Below are 20,945 nucleotides of genomic sequence, written 5' to 3' on the forward strand. Positions count from 1 at the left end.
AAAAAAAAAAAGATGGCACTTATGGATCAATTAGAGAGGCTTGTTCTGCTAAAATCTGAGGCAAAGGGAAGATTTATATTTGCAAATGGCTGGAGGATCATTAACTGCAAACAGCATGATCAGAGAGGAAGGTACCTATTTATCCCACGGTGTTCTTTGAAACATCCCAAGCTGACGTCAGCTCCTTTAATGTAGTAATGAAACACTAAGTACAACAGTTCTCATTTAACTAACTTGAAGATAAATAGGTTAGTTTATGTTTTAAAAAAAAACAACTTTATAAAACAGGGAAGAACTACATACATCATTAAGCTTTCACAATTTACGCAAACCCCATCCACGGGGCAATGGAGCTGATGTGACCACGGCCTGGCCACTGCTAACCTCCCAGGGGATGTTCACTAGAATCAGGGAGAACATCAGCTGTGCCCTGGAATATTTAGCCTTTCAGACTCAAATCTATATAGAGGGATGCCTTTAAACCAAGTGAAATAAGAATAAATGAAATGGCCACACAAAAGAGCCAGTGAAGACTGAGACCTTCCAGAGATTCACGTGTACTTCCTTGGGGCTTTCTCCCCAGGGAGGTCTGTGTTTCCTGTGCCCATCCTCACATGAATTAGCTTTCACTAATTCACTCATTTGTTCACTTGATAAGCAACTTTTATATTAGGGGGACACTCTCTGAAACTATTGCCTGAACCCTGTTTTCAGTTCTTAGAACTGATCAGAATGGTTCACTGTGCCTAAACTATACAAACAATGCAGCTGATGCTGAACACCTACTTTCCATCTGGGCCTCTGGAATTTGGGGATGTGTTAGGCAGAGGGGACCTACATGACCAGCTCCCAGTAAAAACCCTGGGCACTGTCTTTAATAAGTTTCCCTAGTAGATAGCATTTCACAGCACTATCACAATTTGTTGCTGGAGGACTTAAGTATGTCCTTTGTGACTCCACTTGGGAGAGGACTCTTGGAAACTTGGGCCTGGGTCCCTCCAAAATTTGTGCATTCTCCCTTTTGCTGATTTTGCTTTGTTTCCTTTTGCTGTAAAAAATCATAGCCATGAGTGAGCAGTTCTATATGCCGAATCCCGTGAGTCCTCCTAGGGAATCATCAAACCTGGGGGTGGTTTTGGGCACCTCTGAAACATGTCCCTACGTATCTCTAACTATAGTATTATAACAAGGTAACTTTCTCAATAACTTCTAAAGTTTTCTGATCTGCCCATGTAGAATTTGGGGGGATTTTATTATTCCTTTTTGATATCTTCTATTTAATTAAGTAAAAGATAATTTCATGTTTCAAAAAAGTTTAAAACCATACAACAGAGCCAATATTTTGAGCAATTGATTAAACATACAGTAGGTGTCAAAATGCCCTATTTCTTTAAAAGCCAGTGTAACTAATGTATTCACAGGGAGCATATATTTTGGAGAAATAAGCTTTTTATTCTATACAGGAGTACCATGAGTTTGTTACATATATTTTAATCTTTACTAATGATCTTAACCAGTTGATATGCTAAAAATTTATATGAAATAAATTATTTTAGTTAAGAATTTTCTTTAAAATGAATAGAAAATCATTTTGTGACAAACCAGAAGGTAGACGAGACAGAGATCAAGTTTTCCTACAACAGATTCTAAAGCTGCACAGAGGCAATCTGGAGAAGAAAGAGGAAGTGGGAACTGGAGATGGGGAGTCTCTGAGCCCTGCCTCCATCTCTGCTGGGAAAGGAGAAACAACTGATAGTCCTACAGTCACACCATCAAACCAAGCCAATGCTCCCTTTCTCGAAAGTACAGAAAGCAACAAGCAGAACTGATATTCTGAGCTCAACTCTGGGAATAACCACTGGGGAGGTGGAAGTGTTAAGTGTTAAGAACTTTGGAAGAAAATCACCATGTTACCTCAAGAGTTTGAAGAATAAGAAACGCTAGGCATAGATGAGCATGTAACCTAGACGTTAAAGAGGCCATATTATAAAAAGTTCAGACTACAAATTCTTATGAGAGATTATGACTCTTTAAAAACAAACAAACTTTAAAAAACCCCAGCAAGTTTCACTATGCAATTGCTTACAATCCCAGGAAAAAGGAGGATAGTTTCTAAATTAGTGCTCCTATAGAAGTGTTCTGTGATGGGCTCAAACTCGAAAAAGGAAGTGTGCAAAAATACAAGGCAAATCCTCTTACTAATGATGCAACATTTACTACTACCACCAGGAAGACCTGTAGTGCTCAGCAGACAAGACTCATTAAAATATTAAAGGCCACAGGAAGAACTTTTGCTAAGTGCAGATAACGAAGGGACCCACTATTTTATAAGAATGATATAACATCGAGATCAAACCATGACTGTCTTTTCCAGGGAGGCAAACACTCTTTGATCAGCATAAAAAGGGAACAGTAGCTGAGGAATGTCTACATAAGTGCTTTAAAGTAAATTCAAGCTCCCAGCCCACATATGTCACACACTTAAATTCTAAAGGAACTTGTTAATATAGTTTTCAACGCAGTGTCAGTTATTTTAGAAGCATCATGGAAAATGAAGATGCTAAGACATTAAAAGTTAGTTAAATATTCCAGCTTTTGAAAAAGACAAGGAAAATTTTAGAAACAATGGTCTGATAAAACTAATTCCAATTCCTAGCAAAATTCTAGAATGGATAACAAAAAGGAGATCTTGTGAGCATTAAAAAAATGAAGAAAAGAAAGAGAGGGCGTAGTGGGAAGGAGGGAGGAACAAATAAAGCCAAGTTATCATCTCAGCTATTTCAGCTTTTGAAGAGGTTTTTGGGCAGTAGATCAGGGGACTGTAATTAGCATAGTTCATGAATTTGAAGCAAGCATCTGATAGTCTCAGAATATAGCCTCTATGAATAAAATAATGAAATAGCAGCTGGACGGTCTGCCTATTAGGGTACATTGGCAGCTGTCTGAAAAGTAGTTTCTGCAGTTGATTAACAGATGAATCCCTGGGAGGAGGCCTCTAGCGGGGTGGCACACTGCCCTTGGTAAACATTTGTATCCATGACTTAGATTTAGACCTAAGAAGGCCTTTGGAGAGAAGATAAAGCCTGGATCATGGAAACCTCATAGGACAAATGTCAAGATCAAAACCAAGTAGGCCCAAATCAGCAAAATTAAATTTAACAAGGATAAATGAATACAAAGTCCTTCATTTAGATTAAACAAAATCAAGTTCTGAATGGGGAGAAAGACCTGACTTGGCAGTGGTTGAAAAAAAAAGTCTGAGATCAAATGAAAAGATCTGAGAATTTAACTTGACCAAAAATTCATGAGCCAAAAATGGGATGTGACTGTTTAAAGAAAACTAATACAATACTAATCTGCATGAATATTCAAAGAAATGTAATCTCTAAGACATGGTAAGCTAGCATCTCCATTGTACCCTGTACTGGCCAGACCACATCTGGAACACTGTGTTCAATCTGGGGCGCTCATTTAAAGAGAGATGATAATAAACTAGAGAATGTCTAAGAAATGCAGCCAGGAGGGTACAATGACCTAGAAACTTCACATGATAAAAGTTAAAAAACCCATGTGTATCAAGCCTGGAAAAGAGAAATTCCAATTGGTTTGAAATCCTTGAGGTGTCAAATGATTTGGGGAACTTATTTATTGTTTTGCTGCTACATTTACCCAAGTTAGACTATCAGGTAGAATTTAGAGGGAGATCACCCTGAGAACAGAACATTTACTTACGAATGGTTTTTTTGTTGTGTTTTGTTTCAAATAGAGAAATGATGAGGGTACTGGCACCCTTAGGAGGTGAGCAGTTCAGGGGTGGTACTCACAGAGAAGTTCCAATCTCACCCTTGCTGGGACGCTGGTTCAGGTGACCTTTAAGATCCCCTACTTTAGGACATCCACATGTAAACCCTTCACTTAGCCACGAAGTTAACATGTCACAGAGAGTTCTTCCCAAAAGGAGGAATACAATAGCAAAATTTGGCTTGCTCATTCAAACTACTATATTCTTCATTAAAGAAACAAAAAACAACTTATTTTAGAAGGGGATGGGTGGAAAGTACGCATTATTATAGAGACCTGCACTCCCCAAAATCTAAGTTTTCTTAGATACAGGATATTTTTCTGTTTTGTTTTTAAAATGGGCTTCCTAGTTAAAATCAAGAAATATTTGGATAAAAAAAGTAAAGAGGTTTCTTTAGGGCAGAACTTCAGAGCCTTTCAATGTAAATCTCTAAAAGATGCAAAACACAAGGTGCCATCCCCAAACTTACTTGACCATTAGTTTTAAAGGACTGGAGTTCCACCAGAACACACTTTGGGAAATGCTGTGATGGAGGCCAACCCCAGTCATTCTGCTGAATTTCACAGTATAGCCCAGGAGCTCATTATGTATAGTAGAAACCAGGTCAGAGAACTATAGAGAATTGAGTCCTGCTTTCCCTAATCAACATGGATATCAACTCCCTGTCTTGGAGAGAGCAGGCACATCCAATTGGTATTCTAAACTCTCTTGGGTATCAGTGGGAGGACAAACCATTCCTTACGAAGGAAAATCCAGTGGCTCAGGGGCCTTATGTAAGGAAAAGCCATAATACATGAGGAGAAGTAAGCATGGCTTTTCCCATAAAAGACTGGGTTTACCACAACTGATGGGTCGTTTCAAATGTTCCACCATCAGACATGGCAAAGGTATGTTTATATTTTCTTATGTTGAATAGACGTAGATGGCCTTTCACAAGGATTGTTTGTCCATTTCTGTATAAAGGACACAATGCTTACAATTTATTTCACTAGGGTTTGGAGAGGGAAGTATTTGAAATATAAATTCATGTCCCCCAAACTGAAAATGCATACAACTGAATTCATTTTAAATGCACAGAAGTTGAGTCATACATTAACCAAGTGTAAAGACATCCAAGTTTAGACTTCTCCTTTTGCCTTATAGGTTGAACCCTCTTCTGAGGTTGTTTTTGGTGTATTTGATGGGTATCAATAAACAGGAGCTGAAGAGTAAACAGCATCCTCACCTTGGTTCTTAGGTATGGCTACAATTTATTATTAACAGAAGGGGAACAGGTCTGACGCTCATCAGGAATAATAATGAAATAACCTGACAAAAAAGAGAGGCCATACGCATCTATTCAGAAAAGTAGGGCTTTTTTTTTTTAACTTTAAAACTTCAAATTATACATGTAATATCCTATTCTCTCAGCAAAAGCAAATAGCAAGCTACTTGTTTTTTGACAAGGAAAACCTAATTACATTCTGTTTAGTTTTATCGAGCTGAATGGCAATGGATGAATGTCAGTTTTATTCAACCTTCAATCTATGATATTTAACACATTCTTGACTGATCCAGATAAAATGCACAATGTCAATGAAACTACTTCAGCTTGGAAACCTTCACAAAGCGGCACTATGTTTTTAGTGCTTCTCTGCAATAATGTAGTTACACATTAAATGTATCTATAAAAAATTAATACATAGAAAGACATGCCATAATCCTGCGTGGAACTTATAGTTTTAAAGCCTTTTCAATTAAAAATCTATTAGGGATGTTTGTTATTCTTGATAAAAGTAACCTGCGTAAACTATCATAGTTTGAGGAAGAAGACTATTAAAGAGGACTTAGCCCCACCAGAAATGTATTAAGTATACTTATTTTTTTTAAAAAATAGTCATTAAAAAATTGAAATAACATCTTATTAGAGCAGGAATAAACAGATGAACAGAAAAGAACTTCCAGAAACACAGTCAAATCTATATAAAATCAGGCATTTCCCTCACATAAGAACAGTGACTTATAGTCACTGAGAAGTTACAAGTAGTTTCTAAAATACACAACAGTAAAATCACTAGGAGAGAAAAATCTACTAAATATTTAATTTAGAGACGGAAAAACACTTCTCAAATATAAAAGTAGAAGAAACTAAAAAGGAAAATCCATACACTTGACTACATAAGAATTATGTTAAACTTCTAAAAGCCGAAAAGCACCATAGATTAACAAAATTAAAAGCAAAATAATATATTGTAACATGAGAAATGGTTAATATCGTTAACATATAAAGGGCTCTTACAAATCAATGAGTCACAAGACAACTATAGAAGAGCCAAAAACATTTGTGAAAATAATCCAGCCTCACCAATAACCAAAGAAAAGTATGTTAACAAAAAATCCCTTTCCAAAAGTTTTAGTATTGGGAACTTTTAAAAAATTAACAATTGGTGTCATGGAACTTCTGAGAGACACGTAAAATCAGTACAAACTTAAAAAAAATTCTTTTTTAAAAACGTGCACTTCTTCAACAATCTTACTTCAAAAAAATTCGTCTTAAGGAAACAGAGATGATTGTTCAAAAGATTTTTCCTAATTATGAAAAATTGGAAATAGCCTAAGAATCCAGCATGCGTATTTTATTAAATTCTAAGTCATGACATATGTTTAAAAACTATACTAGGCAGACATGAACAATTTTGTTATGAAAAATATTTAATAATATGGGAAAATATTGATCACATAAATAAATGAAAAAGGGTGCTATAAATACTACCACTCCAAATGTTTCAAATGAAGAAAACATGTGCATTAAGAAATCTGGAGATGGAAACTAAACTATCATCAATGGTTATCTTTGATAGTGAGATGAACTGGAACTCGTTTTCTTCTTTGTGCTTTTCTATATTTTCCAAATTTTTCTAACATACACAGTTTTAAGAAAAAAGTTACAAACTACCACCTATTAACCTTTATTAAAAATATATCACACTTCTCCTTTTTACAATTAATTCTACTTCTAGGAATTTACCCTAAGGATATAACCAAAGGTGCAAAAAAATTTATGCAAAACGATATTTATCACAATGTTATTTATAATACAAAAAACTTGGCAATAATAGAGAACTTTTAAATAAAAGTGAGGCCATATGATCAACTGTTAGTAAACCATGAAAAATGCTACTGAATATTAATGTCAGAGAAAACAATTTAATTCTGTTAAAAACAGAATATAAAAGAGAATCTAGCAAACTTCATGTACAATATGATTATCATTTCACAACAATATATGCATGGTAAATACATAGAAAGACAGAAGGAAGCAAACTAGAAAAAATGTTAATAGTGTTTATCTGGAAGTTGGATTACTCTGCTCTATTTTATCAACTTTTTTCACTGAAAATGTATTACTTTTATAATTATAAATTATAGCTCCAAAAAGTTGCACACATTTTAAAGTTTACATACTTGGTTGCTCCATCATCATAGGTTCCCATTAAGACTATTGTTCCATCTTGTATAGACTTAAGAAATTCAATAAATGGGGCCACATCTGAGGAAAAAGAGAGTTGAAGATTTTTTTTTAAATGACTAAGTAACCATCATGATAATCTCTAAGTCAATATAAGATATGAAGTGTTTGCAAATCAGTAATTTATAATGTAGGGTAACCAGAAGGGAGATAAATCTTATGAACAAATAAAAATATTAAGTTTGTCCCTTAATATGATCCCACCATCAACTTAAAATTTCCTAATCCTGATTCATCCTACGTGTCTTTGGTACTGATTTTCCAGGGCTAAATGAAAAAAAGCACAGCAAAGTCATATAAAAGCATGCTTAGGATTTAAAGTAAGAAACTCAGGGGTGCAGGAGAAAGGCTCATGGACTCCCTGAGTGTTTGTAAAATTTGTTTGCGTGGGTGCTTTTCTAAAAAGAGGAAATAAAGATTTTATCTAATTCACAAAAGGATCTGTTTCTAAAAAAATTAGATGAATACATATACACACACACATACAAACACAACTGAATTAAGGGATCTTCTGGGCATACCTACTCACTATAAACTAGTCACTACTCGCTTCATCCAGTGTCTCAAGGTTCACAAGGACTTCAAACTAAACCCCTTCACAGTGACTACAAACTGGTGATGCCTGAGGGCGGATCAGGTACACAAACCATTCCACATCCTCAACTCTTCACAATATCCGGTTTCCTTACAGTCCCAAGTCCAATACTACTTCAAAACTGGGTTACCTCAAATTTACTCAGTTTCTTTCCACAGCAAAGATTCCAAAGGTTTTCTCTAATTAAATTCCATGTTATAACAGCATTTTCAATTCAGAGAAAAATGCAGTGGGGCAACTAACAAATCACTTCCATTTAAATGCAAAGATGGCAGTAAACTGCAACTATTTCTTAATTTGAGGAGTATTTTCCGCAGTAATAAATCTACCTGTGATGAAACGCCAGAGCTTCTGGTCACACGACTGATTTCAGCAACAGTGCTGTAAGACTGTTTCTAAGTGGTAAGTTTCGGTAAGATCGATTATGGTTTTAGAATCTAAAACTGATGGTAGCATTTTAAGTTTACACAGTTCTGACACATATGGAAAGTTCTCCTAATCTCATCTAAAGAATAAATAACAACTGGCATCTCATCACAAGCTGAAAGAAATGCTAGAAAAGCTGAATGGTCTGAAAACTTAAATTTCAGAAAGCCTAACTGCTGTTGGCTCTCAGGAAATATATAAAGTGGTTGGGGTTGGGGAGATGCAGGCGAGAGCCTCATGCTGATAAATTTCCCAAACCAACAACTCAGAGAAAAACCAAAGGATGAATCAGTGTTGATCTTCCTTCAAACTTGAAGAAATTCCTTTCTTTCAGCCACATTCTTCTTGGAAGTGCCAGTTCCTTGCCTCTGCATGCTGATGACTGATTTCTACCCACACCAAACTTCCAAATTAGGAAGATATCCGCGTATTGTTAGTCCAATGAACTAGAAAGAAAATTCTATTCCTTCTCTCAAATATTCATCTACTTCAATAATAATCCCAGTTATGATTAAGTTTTGAGACTGAAAAATCATACGTAAAGAAATCAATTCAGCCAGTTAAAATGCTTCAATTGGTTATGCCCTTCTTCAAATGACTTATTTTTTTAAAATTTCAGATAGAAACCTAAAGAAGCCCAAAGCTTTCAACAGTTGTCCTGCAGAATATAGAACTTTAGATTTAAAAAAAATCTCAATTTGGATATTATTGCTCTTAATTACACACTGCAATTTTTATAAAAAAGCAAAGTATATATAATATGACTGATCACCTAAATATAGGTGGGCCTTTAGCGAAAAGAAAGTAAGAGAAACAAAATGAACTAACACAAAAATAGTAGCATTTTTCTCTCACTAATGGGCTACATTATATTGAGGTGATTAAGAAGTCAGAGCTAGCAAAGGAACAGTTACATGTTATTCACACTTACCTCCTCCCCACATGTCAAAATATTTGGTATCTATTACTTCTCCTGTTTTTCCTGAAAGAGATTGAATTCATACCAAATTATGCAACTGAAATATACTCTACAATGTATGAGACAAATGATCTTATCCAATGATTGATGTGAATTCATTAGCAGAGAAAGAATTACTTTAAGAAAGACTTAAGGGGCCGGCCCTGGGGCGGGGCGGTTAAGCTCCTGCGCTCTGTTTTGGCGGCCCAGGGTTTCCCTGGTTCTGATCCTGGGCGTGAACACGGCACCGCTCGTCAAGCCATGATGAGGCAGCATCCCACATGCCACAACTAGAGGGACCCACAACTAAAAATACACAACTATGTACCGGGGGGCTTTGGGGAGAAGAAGGAAAAATAAAATCTTTAAAAAGACAAAATCTGAACTGTATGCAACCGAAATATATTTCTGAAGGGTAATTTCTGGAGAGGACTTTTTCACTTATCTTATAAGCCAAAGAGTAGCAAATAGAAGTTCACCACTGACTGCAGACTATTCAAATTCGACGTTAGGTATTTATCATCCTTATGTGTTACCATCTTCCCTTATTTAAGAATTACCCCAAAATACATAAACCTTTCACAGAAAGATTTTTTGTTTTCTATCATTAGAGCCATCCTTTAAAAAAATTTACATTTATACCCCTTTTCAAATTTTTTTTTTTGCTATCAATTAAACAAATAGGTACTGAACCTTTTACCTAAGAAAATGAAGAAGAAACTCAAAAATTTATCTCTTGCTGTGAGAGAAACAAAAAATATTTTCCTACACTATGAACCGGGTAAGGTGGCTGTGGTTTCTAACTACCCTGTACAGCTTTACAGGGTTATTGTACCAGAAAGAGAAGATCAGCATGCAGTTAGGCCTCACTTTTTGGGCTCATATTTTCAGATCTGATTTTGCAGGAACACTCGAGATACTCAGGATTCAATGAACTTATTTACACTAATGAACTTATCAGAAGAATGAGGACAATACTGAAAAATTATAATTAATTGTTACCCTTCATTCCTCCCCCATCCCATCCAATAGTCCATCACCCGTTGTCATTTTACACACCCACATTCATGTCAATCTATCTTCACATTATATTAGAATTCTAAAATTTGCAGCAAGAATTCATCAATGTAACGTCAGATTTGTGGTTTTCTGACAATCTCATGGGAGGCTCTCCACGCATTGCAGTTGGACACTTCAGAGAAAGCATGCTACAATTTAGACATTGAGTCTCCACCTACAGCTGATTTTCTGGGGGCTGGGGGGAGGAGTGGGAGGAGGACTTCAGTGTCAAGAGTGGTACTTTCTGACCTGATCCCTTGATATTATAGTGTGTTTTACTTTGGGGCATATGACTATTCACTGACTACATCCATAAGCTAAAATAACTACTCTTACCATTTACCAAGGCAACATTGATCCCTCTTCCAACATTATTCTTGACACCACTCATTAAACTGAAGGAAAAAAAGTCAAGACAAATTTAGAATTAGATATTGCACAAACATACATTAAAGAAATAAAGAAATAAAAGAAGTTGGGGATATTATATACACACAATTGTTTAGTACTGCAGAGGAGATTAAAAGGTCTCTACGAGGTTAGAGAAGACAGTCTAACATTGAATAACTTTAAAGCAGTGTCCTTAAATAAAACTTCACAAATAGAAGTAGATATTAACAAGTATTAGGGCAAAATACTAGTCTATTTCTTGTTGCTCTGCGTCAGACCATGAAATACCATTTTAGAAAGTCTTTAAAATATGTGGACATTATGCACATATTCTGCACCATTCTGAAGGGATCCAACAATTGATAACCTCTTTTGCACTTTCTGCAATATCAATGTGACATGAAACAGAAGTGAGATGCTACCCAAATCTTTTATAATCTGAAAGCAAGAATGTTTCATGAATGTTTCATAAATGTTTCACCTAACTGTGAACATTTCCTTAGAGATTATCAGTGGAAAATTTCCCTGTACTCAGAAGGAATATAGAACTCATATAATGACAGCATCTAACCATGGTCACTTGTATTGTCATACCTGAGGTAATCAACATCTGCTGGTAGCTTACAGACCACTACATAAAGACAATGACACTGTGAAATAGAAGGCATCAGTAGCACATTTGCCTGGTATCAGTTCAGCTTGTTCAATCAGAATTATTAAACTTAAATTTTGGGTACCTTTAATTGTTAAAATTAAAGGTAATAGTAATACTTCCACTGGTGTGCTATTCAATGTTTAACAACTGGTTTGAGGTTGAGAGAGAGGGAAGAGTATGCATGTGTGAATACACACACACATATCCATATATTTATACACCTATGCACACATATACAGGTACATAAGCTTATTATATAAATTTTACTGATATAAAGAATGTATAGCACACAATTTCACAAATAAAATCTATAATACTTTATTGCAAATTCCACACATAGCCAATTGATTCTCATAGAATTTTAGTTTAACTCATACAGACAGAACTCATATGTATAGCTAACCTATGGTTGCAACTGATGAATGAGTGCAGTTCTAATTCTCAAAACTCAGCAGTAAAAAAGCAAACAATCCAATTGGAAAATGGATGAGACATGAATATTTCCCTGTAGAGGATATACAAGTGGCAAAAAATCACATCAAAAGATATTCAACAGCACTAGGGACAAAGGAAAGAAAACTGAGATATACCACACACCTATGAGAAGAGCTAAAATAAAACACGGTGACAATACCAACCACCGGCAAGTACACAGACAGAAGCTGGAGCTCTCATACATGCTGAGGATGTAAAATGGTGCAGTCACTCTGGAAGATGCTTGGCAGCTTCGTACAAAATTAAACCACCCAGAATTACTGGGCACTTTATCACAGAGAAATAAAAATGTACGTCTACACAACAACCTACACATGATTGTTCGCAACAGCCCAAAACTGGAAACAACTGAAACTGCTGGCTGAGGATAACAGGTGATAGATAAACAAACTGAGGTATGTCCATACCATAGAACACTACTCAGTAATTAAAAAAAAGGAGTGAATTATTAATACACAACAATATTTCAAGAGCATTATGCTGAGTGAAAAAAGCCAATCTCAAATGCTCACATATGGTATTGATTCTGTTTATGTAACATTCTTAAAACCTCAAAATGATGGGAATGATAACAGATTAGTGGTTTTCAGGGTCAGTCATGGTGGGGATGACTATAACAGGGTAGCATGAAAGAGATCTTTCTGGAGATGGAATAATTCTGTATCTTAATTGCTATATTGGTTACATGGATCTACACAGGTGATAAAGTGACACAGAGCTATATGCATACATTATACCAAGGCCAATTTCCTGGTTTTGATATTATACTATAATTATGGGAAAACTGGGTGAAGAGTATACAGGACCTCTCTGTACTATCTTCGCAACCGCCTGTGATTTCTGTGATTATTTCAAAATAAGTTAAAAAAACACTCTACTCCGAGGTCCATTAAAAAAGGAAAAGCATAAAAATTTGATTTTTAAAAGCTTAGTAGCATCTATTTATCTATCCATGCTGGTTGCACATCTGCCTTCAAAATTTCACTTGTCATTCTCCCAAATTTACACGTAATAAAGTATAGACCTTTTTTTATGTGTGTGCAAGATTAGCTTTGAAAGGAGGGCCATAAGAGGACCAAACAAATCTGCGGCACAAAAGAGGAGGGAAGTTTCAAAATGCATTTGCTCTGCTCCTTTCAGAAATACATTAGATGAGTGAACCATCATTAATATTAAGAGGCAATAGCTAAGATTAACCTGTTAGATTAATAATTAAGTGTCACAGTGTCTTCTCTAAGGAGAGATCATCTTCAGAGTGTGCTGTTGTGTCTATCACACAGCAAACAAACAGAGGCAACAAAGAAGCACTATGGTATGCTTCCCACAAGAGGGCAGCAGCTGACCAATTTTTAAAAACTGGAATTCAATCAGGGCTTGAAACTTGTATCTAGCAAATGACAATCCACTGAAGATTTTAAATGTTTAAAGGTTAGTCACTCTTACTACCACAAGTTGAAATATTTTCTTTTATCCTTCATGAACATGAAATCCACACTACCCCTCCAGGTAAAAGTCTAAAGAAAATGATTATATTATCTATAAATAGATTCTACATCTTTGAATACAGTTTTGTTTCAAATACCTACTATATGGTCTAGCTACTACGTCTTAGAATGATAAGTTTAGAGCAGGGCTTAACAAACTACAGCCCATGGACCAAATTTAGCCAGCTGGCTGTTTGTTTTTACTACTCATGAGCTTGGAATGGTTTTTACATTTTAAAGGATTATATAAGTACCTATATAATATCCTTGATTTTACCTTTTGGTCCTCACAGTGAAAAATACTAACTGGCCCCTCAATGTAAAAATTAAAAAAAAAAATCCCTGAAAATAGTCTGCTATAAATATATTCCTGTACCAAAAATTAAGATTATAACAGGGGCCAGCGCAGTTGTGTGGTGGTTAAGTTCAGTGTGCTCCACTTAGACAGCCCAGGGTTCGCAGGTCTGGATCCTTACACACCACTCATCAAGCCATTCTGTGGTGGCGTCCTACATACGAAATAGAGGAAGATTGGCAAAGATGATAGCTCAGCAACAATCTTCCTCAAGCAAAAAGAGGAAGATTAGGGGCCGCCCCATGGCTGAGTGGTTAAGTTAGTGCACTCTGCTTTGGAGGCCCAGGGTTTCTCCAGTTCGGATCCTGGGTGCAGACATGGCACCGCTCATCAAGCCACGCTGAGGCGGCATCTGACATGCCACAACTAGAAAGACCCACAACTAAAAATACACAACTATGTCCCAGGGGGCTTTGAGATAAAAAGGAAAAATAAAAAATAAATTTTTTTTTTAAAAAAAGAGGAAGATGGGCAAAAGAGGAAGACTGGCAACAGACATTAGCTCAGGGCCAATCTTCCTAGCACACACAAAAAAGATTATAACAAAAAGTGAAGTATTATTCCTAATAACAACTTCATATAAACTGAAATCAAATGAGTATATGCCTAAAATAAAAGCTCTATCTTGAACATATTCAACTCTACAGGTTCTCTAGTGCAAGAGAAACAGAAGCTACAATTCCTGTATTGTGTGATAACCTGCTGTTTATATCCAGGATTTTCTATTTCTTTCTTTTTTTTTTTTTAAAGATTTTATTTTGCCTTTTTCTCCCCAAAGCCCCCTGGTACATAGTTTTATATTTTTAGTTGTGGGTCCTTTTAGCTGTGGCATGTGGGATACTACCTCAGCATGGCTTGATGAGCGGTGCCATGTCCGCACCCAGGATCCAAACCGGCGAAACCCTGGGCCACCGAAGCGGAGCGTGCGAACTTAACCACTCAGCCATGGGGTCAGCCCCTTTCTATTTCTAACTAATGAGAAGTTGAAGTCCATCTTAATCTCCACACTGCATCTTGACTGCATCTACCCGTCCTTAAAACCACAACTACCCGCCTAATCTTAACCATCGTTTTTTGTCTGTCTTGGGGTTTCTCAAATTCAGTCTATGATGATATCATGGACCTGATAGTTCATGCAGAAGGGCTGTCCTGTGTACTGTCAGATGTTTAAGAGCAACCCTTAAACATCTATGAGTAGCACCTCCACAGCTATGACATCCCAAAATGTCTCCAGACCTTGACAAATGTCCTATGGGGAGCAAAATTGCCCCCACTGAGAAGCACTGATCTGGACTAGTAGTCTCAAAAATGAGTCTGTCTGTACTCAGAGGGCATGCAGGAAAATATTAAAATTTCTACTTATGTATTTTTAGTATCTACTTATAATGTTTTACTGGGTGCACATGCAAAAAAAGTCTGTTACCAATGGGGAGGCAGTGTTAAAGAGCTGTGGCAGCAATTGGCAATGGCTTCCCAATTTCTCTCTATACTTCTCTAATCATTTTTACACAGCAGTCAGAAAATTTTTTTCAATGTAAATGAAATTATGACAGTCCAGAGTTTGAAAACCTTCAACAACTTCTCAACACACTCAGAAAAAAGATCTCATCTCTTTACCTGCATGGCCCATAAGTTTCCACTGGCCTGGCCCTTATTCACTTATCTCCAGCTCTTCCCCATCTTAGGGCCTTTGAGCATGCTTTTCCTTCTATCTAGAATGTTCTTCCCCTACTCCTCACCTGCTGTCTTCTTTTTCTCCTTTAATTTTCAAGCTAAACCTCATTGTCTTAGAGAAATTATTCCTTGACCCACTTGATCTAAAACTGGACCCCTCAACCTCATCTCACTCACGTCCATCAGTATTCATGAGACCCTGCTGCTCTGCACAGCTTGTGCCACAATTTGCAATTATTTATTTGCATTTACTTCTTAAATATCTGTCTCCCATATTAGACTGTAAGTTCCATGACAACAGGAACTATGTTTAATAAATACTTGAATGAGTGAATGAATGATGCTAGGAAGATTCAGACATGTACTTTAAAATTTTTGTTGGAAAAACTTTCAATACAGAAATAGAATGTACTGGAAAACATACTAGACTGTGAATTGGTGCCAGCAGTTTCTCCACTGGAGATCTCCTGGCCAAGTATTCAGCCCTTCTTTGGAGATTAGATTTCATGACCTGAGACCTAGCTATGAAATCCCATCAATTATTTAATCTCTCTTGGGAATGGCAGGATGATTCCTGAAATTAGGATGGATGGGTGGTCTGCCTCAATTTTATAGTTAAAAAGAATGAAACACAAATTCTATATGACACTCCCCCATCCAAGAACCAAATTCTCTGTCTCCAAGCCCTGTACTTATTTTACCAGACTCCACTGGCTACATACTCTTCTCTTTTTTTTTGACCTATATAATCTGTGAACAGAAAACCTGCTAGTAAAGAGTTTGATCTCTTCTTCGTTTTAAAACATCCAAGCTTCAAGAGGGCAGAGGAGGTCTCAGGACGATCTACCATGGGCTGGGCATTCTAAGAGAACTTTCCTCCCATCACTTAGAATCAAACTTTGGGCCTCTTTAGCCAAACAAGGTGAAAAAGGGGAATAGGAACATTCTAAGTTAATGGGAAGGGTATCATTTAACATAAAATCCACAAACTTCCAAAATCCAAGTGCTTTGTTACATAATTCAGTAAAACAGGACCATTTTGAGAAATCAGAAGGCAACAATTAACAATAGGTTATCATTCACATGAGGGAAAAGAAAGGAAATGAGTAGGGACCTTAAAGAGCACTTAGTTCAAGCCCTTAATTTTATAAGAAAAGTGTTATTCTAAGAGGCTAAATAACTGCCCATAGTTAACTGAAATGGGGCTACGATAAGAATTTAAGAACTTCTATATTAAACAGAAAAGACACACAAAATGCAGGGAGAAACTGCCTAGTTCTCCTATCCGTAAAACTACCTCACTCTTTATTCTACATAATTGATGGCATATTTGTTATTTTACATGAAGTTTAAATAAGCTCATAGACCTTATTTTCTAGGCAAACGCAGATTAAAAGCAACCAAATAAAAATAAGGTATTTGACTTCAGAGGCAGGAATTTCAAGTGACAAGTGACAGTCGATAATGAGGTAGGAGACTGCAAAACCTAAAAACTGTATTTTGTAGAGCGTCTCAATATAGGAAAACACTCAGCTTAGTGGCAAGCTGTTCTGGGCCACAAGACTTGAGGTTATTACTGGATTATTTCACACTTCAACAAGCAGCATTCAAATATTTAAAACGAAACATGCTGGTTTGTAAGATAGTGTTCATTATCTAGGGCAGGGCTGTCCAACAGGACTTTTTGCAGTGATGGGCACACTCTCTTTCTGTGCTGTTCAGTTCGGTAGGCACAGCCATATGTGGCTACGGAGCACTTGAAATGCAGCTAGTGTGACTGAGGAACTGAACTATTTTAATTTTAACTAATTTCAATGAATTGACTTTTCCCCTATGATTTAAGGATCAAAAGTAAATAGCCAAATGTTTCTATGGCTACCATATGGGACAGCACAGAGCTAGAGAACTCAAGGGGAAATTCCTCATCTCTACACAAAGCTAGATAGACGCTGTATTCTTATATTACTCTTTAATATGAAATTCAAGACCTTTTTAAGATTCAAATGTGTAGGGAAAAAATGGCTCAAGGAAAATTAAAATCTCTTTTCTTTAGTAAAAGCATACCCAACACAGTTTCAAAAGATCTATTAAACTCAGGTTCAATTTGCTATAATTTAATAGTACACCTTACACTTCCACATCAATAAATACTTACATATTGTCTTCCAGGCAGATTTTGGGTCCCACCACATTGGCTGCGCCACTTGCCATTTTAAAAGCAAAATGCTTCTCAGGGCAGGCTTTTGAGATCCCACATTTATATCTGGGAGGTTTAGTAGCTTTGGGGGAGAAAAGATATATATTTTTTAAAAAAACAATATTAATGGACTCTACAATCAGTTTGTTTCATATCTCAAACCACAAAGGGCATTATGTAAAACATCAAGATACATATGTCTTAAAATACATGCTAGGATTTTTTTTTCTGAGGTAATATGATCTTGATGAGGGTAAATATACCTTATCTAGTTATTTTTTAGTTTGTTTTTAAAATTCAGGATGGGGGTAGGCTTTGAATTGCTACTTTGCATTTCTAGTCCATATATGCACACCAACGGTTACCTCCAGGACCAGGAAAATGCCCAATGCACCACTGAATATCTGCTCATGTACTAGTTCTAACTAGGAATTCTGCCTTTACAGCCTTTCTGTACTTAGAGTACCGAAGCTAAAAAAACACTAATGAAACAAAATATCCGTTATGAATAAATACCAAGAATACTGGGCTGTCCAATCAGATAACATCCTTATAACTTTAAAAAGCAACTTCTAAATCAGTTTTTGCTCATGCTACACTATCTCCATTCCTCAAATATAAGTTCTCATATGCCTAAGATAAAACAGAACAAACCATCTGCAAAATATTGAGATGAAATACTTACCACGTGCAGCTGTGTCCAATGCTGACCTTGCTAAGAAAAAGAAATTATCTTTGTTAGAAGGAATAACACAATTGGCAAGTATCCACATTTTAAACATATTTAGAGCTAATAGGCCTATAAAATACAAGAAACAAAACATTGCTTTAGAGAAAAAAGTGAGAAAGTACCTGTAGGCTACATAACTCACTATAAACAATTATATAGAGGAGTCATAGAGGGTAGTATTTTATTATTGATAGAATATTTTATATTTACCTTTTGTTTTTATTTTTAGTTATTATAAATTTAAATCTCATTCAGAAAGTTACTCTACCACTTACCTTTAAATGCCTTTAAATATATATTTGGCGAATAATAGGGTGTTTAAAAGTTGTTGCTGCTGTATGCTGTTGTGTACGTATGCATATAAAACCCCGAAGAACATACAGAAACCTTTCTTAGTAGTTAGGCTATGGGGATTGGGGGGGCCAGGGGCAGCACGGAAACGGGAATGGGACATGACACCAGATGGATGCGGGGCACAAGCGGGATGGTGGGGTGGTGGTCAGGAGCTTTAACTTCTCTAAAATAGAAATGTATTGGGTGTAATTAAAACATTAAGGTCATTACTAGGAGTTTTGTAATTTTTCAGTTCAAGGAAGCCAGACCGTTCTGATCCACTTTAACTTGAATGCAGTAGATCTCAATCTGGCCATCTACACTTAGAGCTTTCTAAAAGCATTAACATCTGAATTGTAATCAGGAGACTACAATTCAGGTCATCAATAGTATGGGGGACAGCCATTTCCTGATTTAGCTAATAAGCATTCAGTGTCATAAATGTTTGCCAGCTGTTTGACTATAAATAGTTTTTAGTTCTGTACTATTTTAGATAACTGGGAATTTCCTGTAAGTCCAGTACTCAAATGGAAGAACAGAAACTTAAAAGAAAAATAATATGCAAATGTTGAAAAAGAGGAGAATAATCAAGTAAATGAAGGCTTGTTAACTCTATAGAACACTCAGAATATTATGCACCACTAAAGTCAGATAGGCAAGGACTTGAAAGAAACAAAAAATGATCGGTTAGTAAATTAGGGTGTTGGGATTTCTGGGGCTCATTCTTTCAATTTCCTTAATTATGTCATAAAAGTAAGGGAAAAAAATAATTCTGGTGATCAATGGTCCAATGCTTTCAAGTTTTGTAAATGAGAAAACGAACGCTCAGAGAGTGATCAGCAACCAGTGATTAGCAGCATGAAGACTAGCAATTCTCAATTTCACTTTGTCCTGAACAAACACGTATTATCAGGCTCAAGTGTTAAGATGCTTACAGAGGAACATTGCTCAAATCAGGAGTTTTGGTATACCTGGCTTATGGTAACAGAATACGGGGAAGACAGCGGGATCAGAATGGGGGTAATATAACATAGCTCATTCACATAGGCTGGACACTCGGTCAAGTACTTTCACATGTATTATTGATTTGACCATCATCCCTGTCTGAAACATAAAGAAACTGGGAACAGAGAGGTTTACTGGTTTGATTTGTTCTAAGCTATAGCTAGTAATTGGCAGAGCTAGTTTTCAAAGCCATATCTCATTCTAGCACCCAAACTCACAGGGTACCACCCCCAAAAAAGTAATGTCTGAGATCTCATGAACACATGAACAAAAACTGCTAGTCCTGCTAGGAATGGGGAGCCAGGATAGGGAGCTTTTGGAATAACCTTCTGAGTGAAGAGTACAGACAGACTGCAGAGGGTTCAAGACTTCAGACAAGTACACAAGGACAGGGACGCTGCTGAAGTAATCCAGGTAAAAACGGTAGCAGCCCGAACAAAGATAGTTTCCGTGGGTTTGAAAGAAGTAGAAAGGTTCAGAACAACTAAGGAAGTATCACTGAAAAGACTTGGGAATGGACCAGAGGGAGAGAGGATGCAAAGGGAGGAATCAAGTCTCTCTCTCAGACATTTGGCTTTAGAAGCCTTCATTTATTCATTCACATGAGCCAATGAACAAAAACACCATCTCTGCTCTCAAGATGTTTATAATCTAGTGAGGAAATGGAGATGGGGCAAGGGATGGATGATGAGTTCTGTGTTGGATCTGTTCATTTTAAGATACTTGGAGAAGATCCAAGTGGAAAAGTCCAGAGGCCAATTGTAAATGAGATCTGGGATGAAGATACAAACTGGAAAAATCAGCAAATGATGAGGCCACCCAAAGAGAAGATTTAAAGTGAGAAGACGGCTGAGGAGAGGATCTGAGAGACATCAACAATCAAACAATGCTCAGAGGAAGAGTGTGGCTGAGGAAATGGAGGCAGAAGGAAAACCAGGGATGAGCCTCTAAAATGGTCAAATGAATCTGCTTGTAAAACTTAAGAGATGCGGAAAAAAAAAAAGTAAATGCTACTCAATTCAAAAAACTTTAGTGGGATAGAATTTTGGGAAAACCAGTTTCCCTTCATCATCAGGCTTTCAATCAAATAATATCACCTCCATTTAATTTGCATAACAGTAAGGGGAGAAGATGCTCAAAGGTAAAGAAACTCTCGAGAAAGGCTTTTCTTTCCAGATGAAAACTAATTTTTATCCAATATTCAACAAAACCAAAAGTCTTCTACTAGGCCTGCAATTCTGAGAATTTTAACATCTGGAGGCAAAACGGGTAAATTTAC

At 36.5% G+C, this 20,945-nt stretch overlaps 1 protein-coding gene across 1 annotated transcript in view; it reads right to left on the reverse strand.

Annotated features, from left to right (window-relative positions):
• The window catches only part of FAM3C (FAM3 metabolism regulating signaling molecule C), a 49,096-nt gene that overhangs the window by 4,636 nt on the left and 23,515 nt on the right, over positions 1–20,945 (reverse strand). Inside the window, exons 4-8 of the mRNA XM_046669879.1 lie at positions 18,284–18,313; positions 17,557–17,680; positions 10,685–10,743; positions 9,263–9,313; positions 7,247–7,331 (exon numbers count right to left, since the gene is read on the reverse strand). Of these exons, the coding sequence (XP_046525835.1) occupies positions 7,247–7,331; positions 9,263–9,313; positions 10,685–10,743; positions 17,557–17,680; positions 18,284–18,313 (349 nt within the window). The remainder of the gene's footprint in view (positions 1–7,246; positions 7,332–9,262; positions 9,314–10,684; positions 10,744–17,556; positions 17,681–18,283; positions 18,314–20,945) is intronic.

Source organism: Equus quagga, chromosome 8 (genome assembly GCF_021613505.1).
Source record: "Equus quagga isolate Etosha38 chromosome 8, UCLA_HA_Equagga_1.0, whole genome shotgun sequence".
NCBI lineage: Eukaryota > Metazoa > Chordata > Mammalia > Perissodactyla > Equidae > Equus > Equus quagga.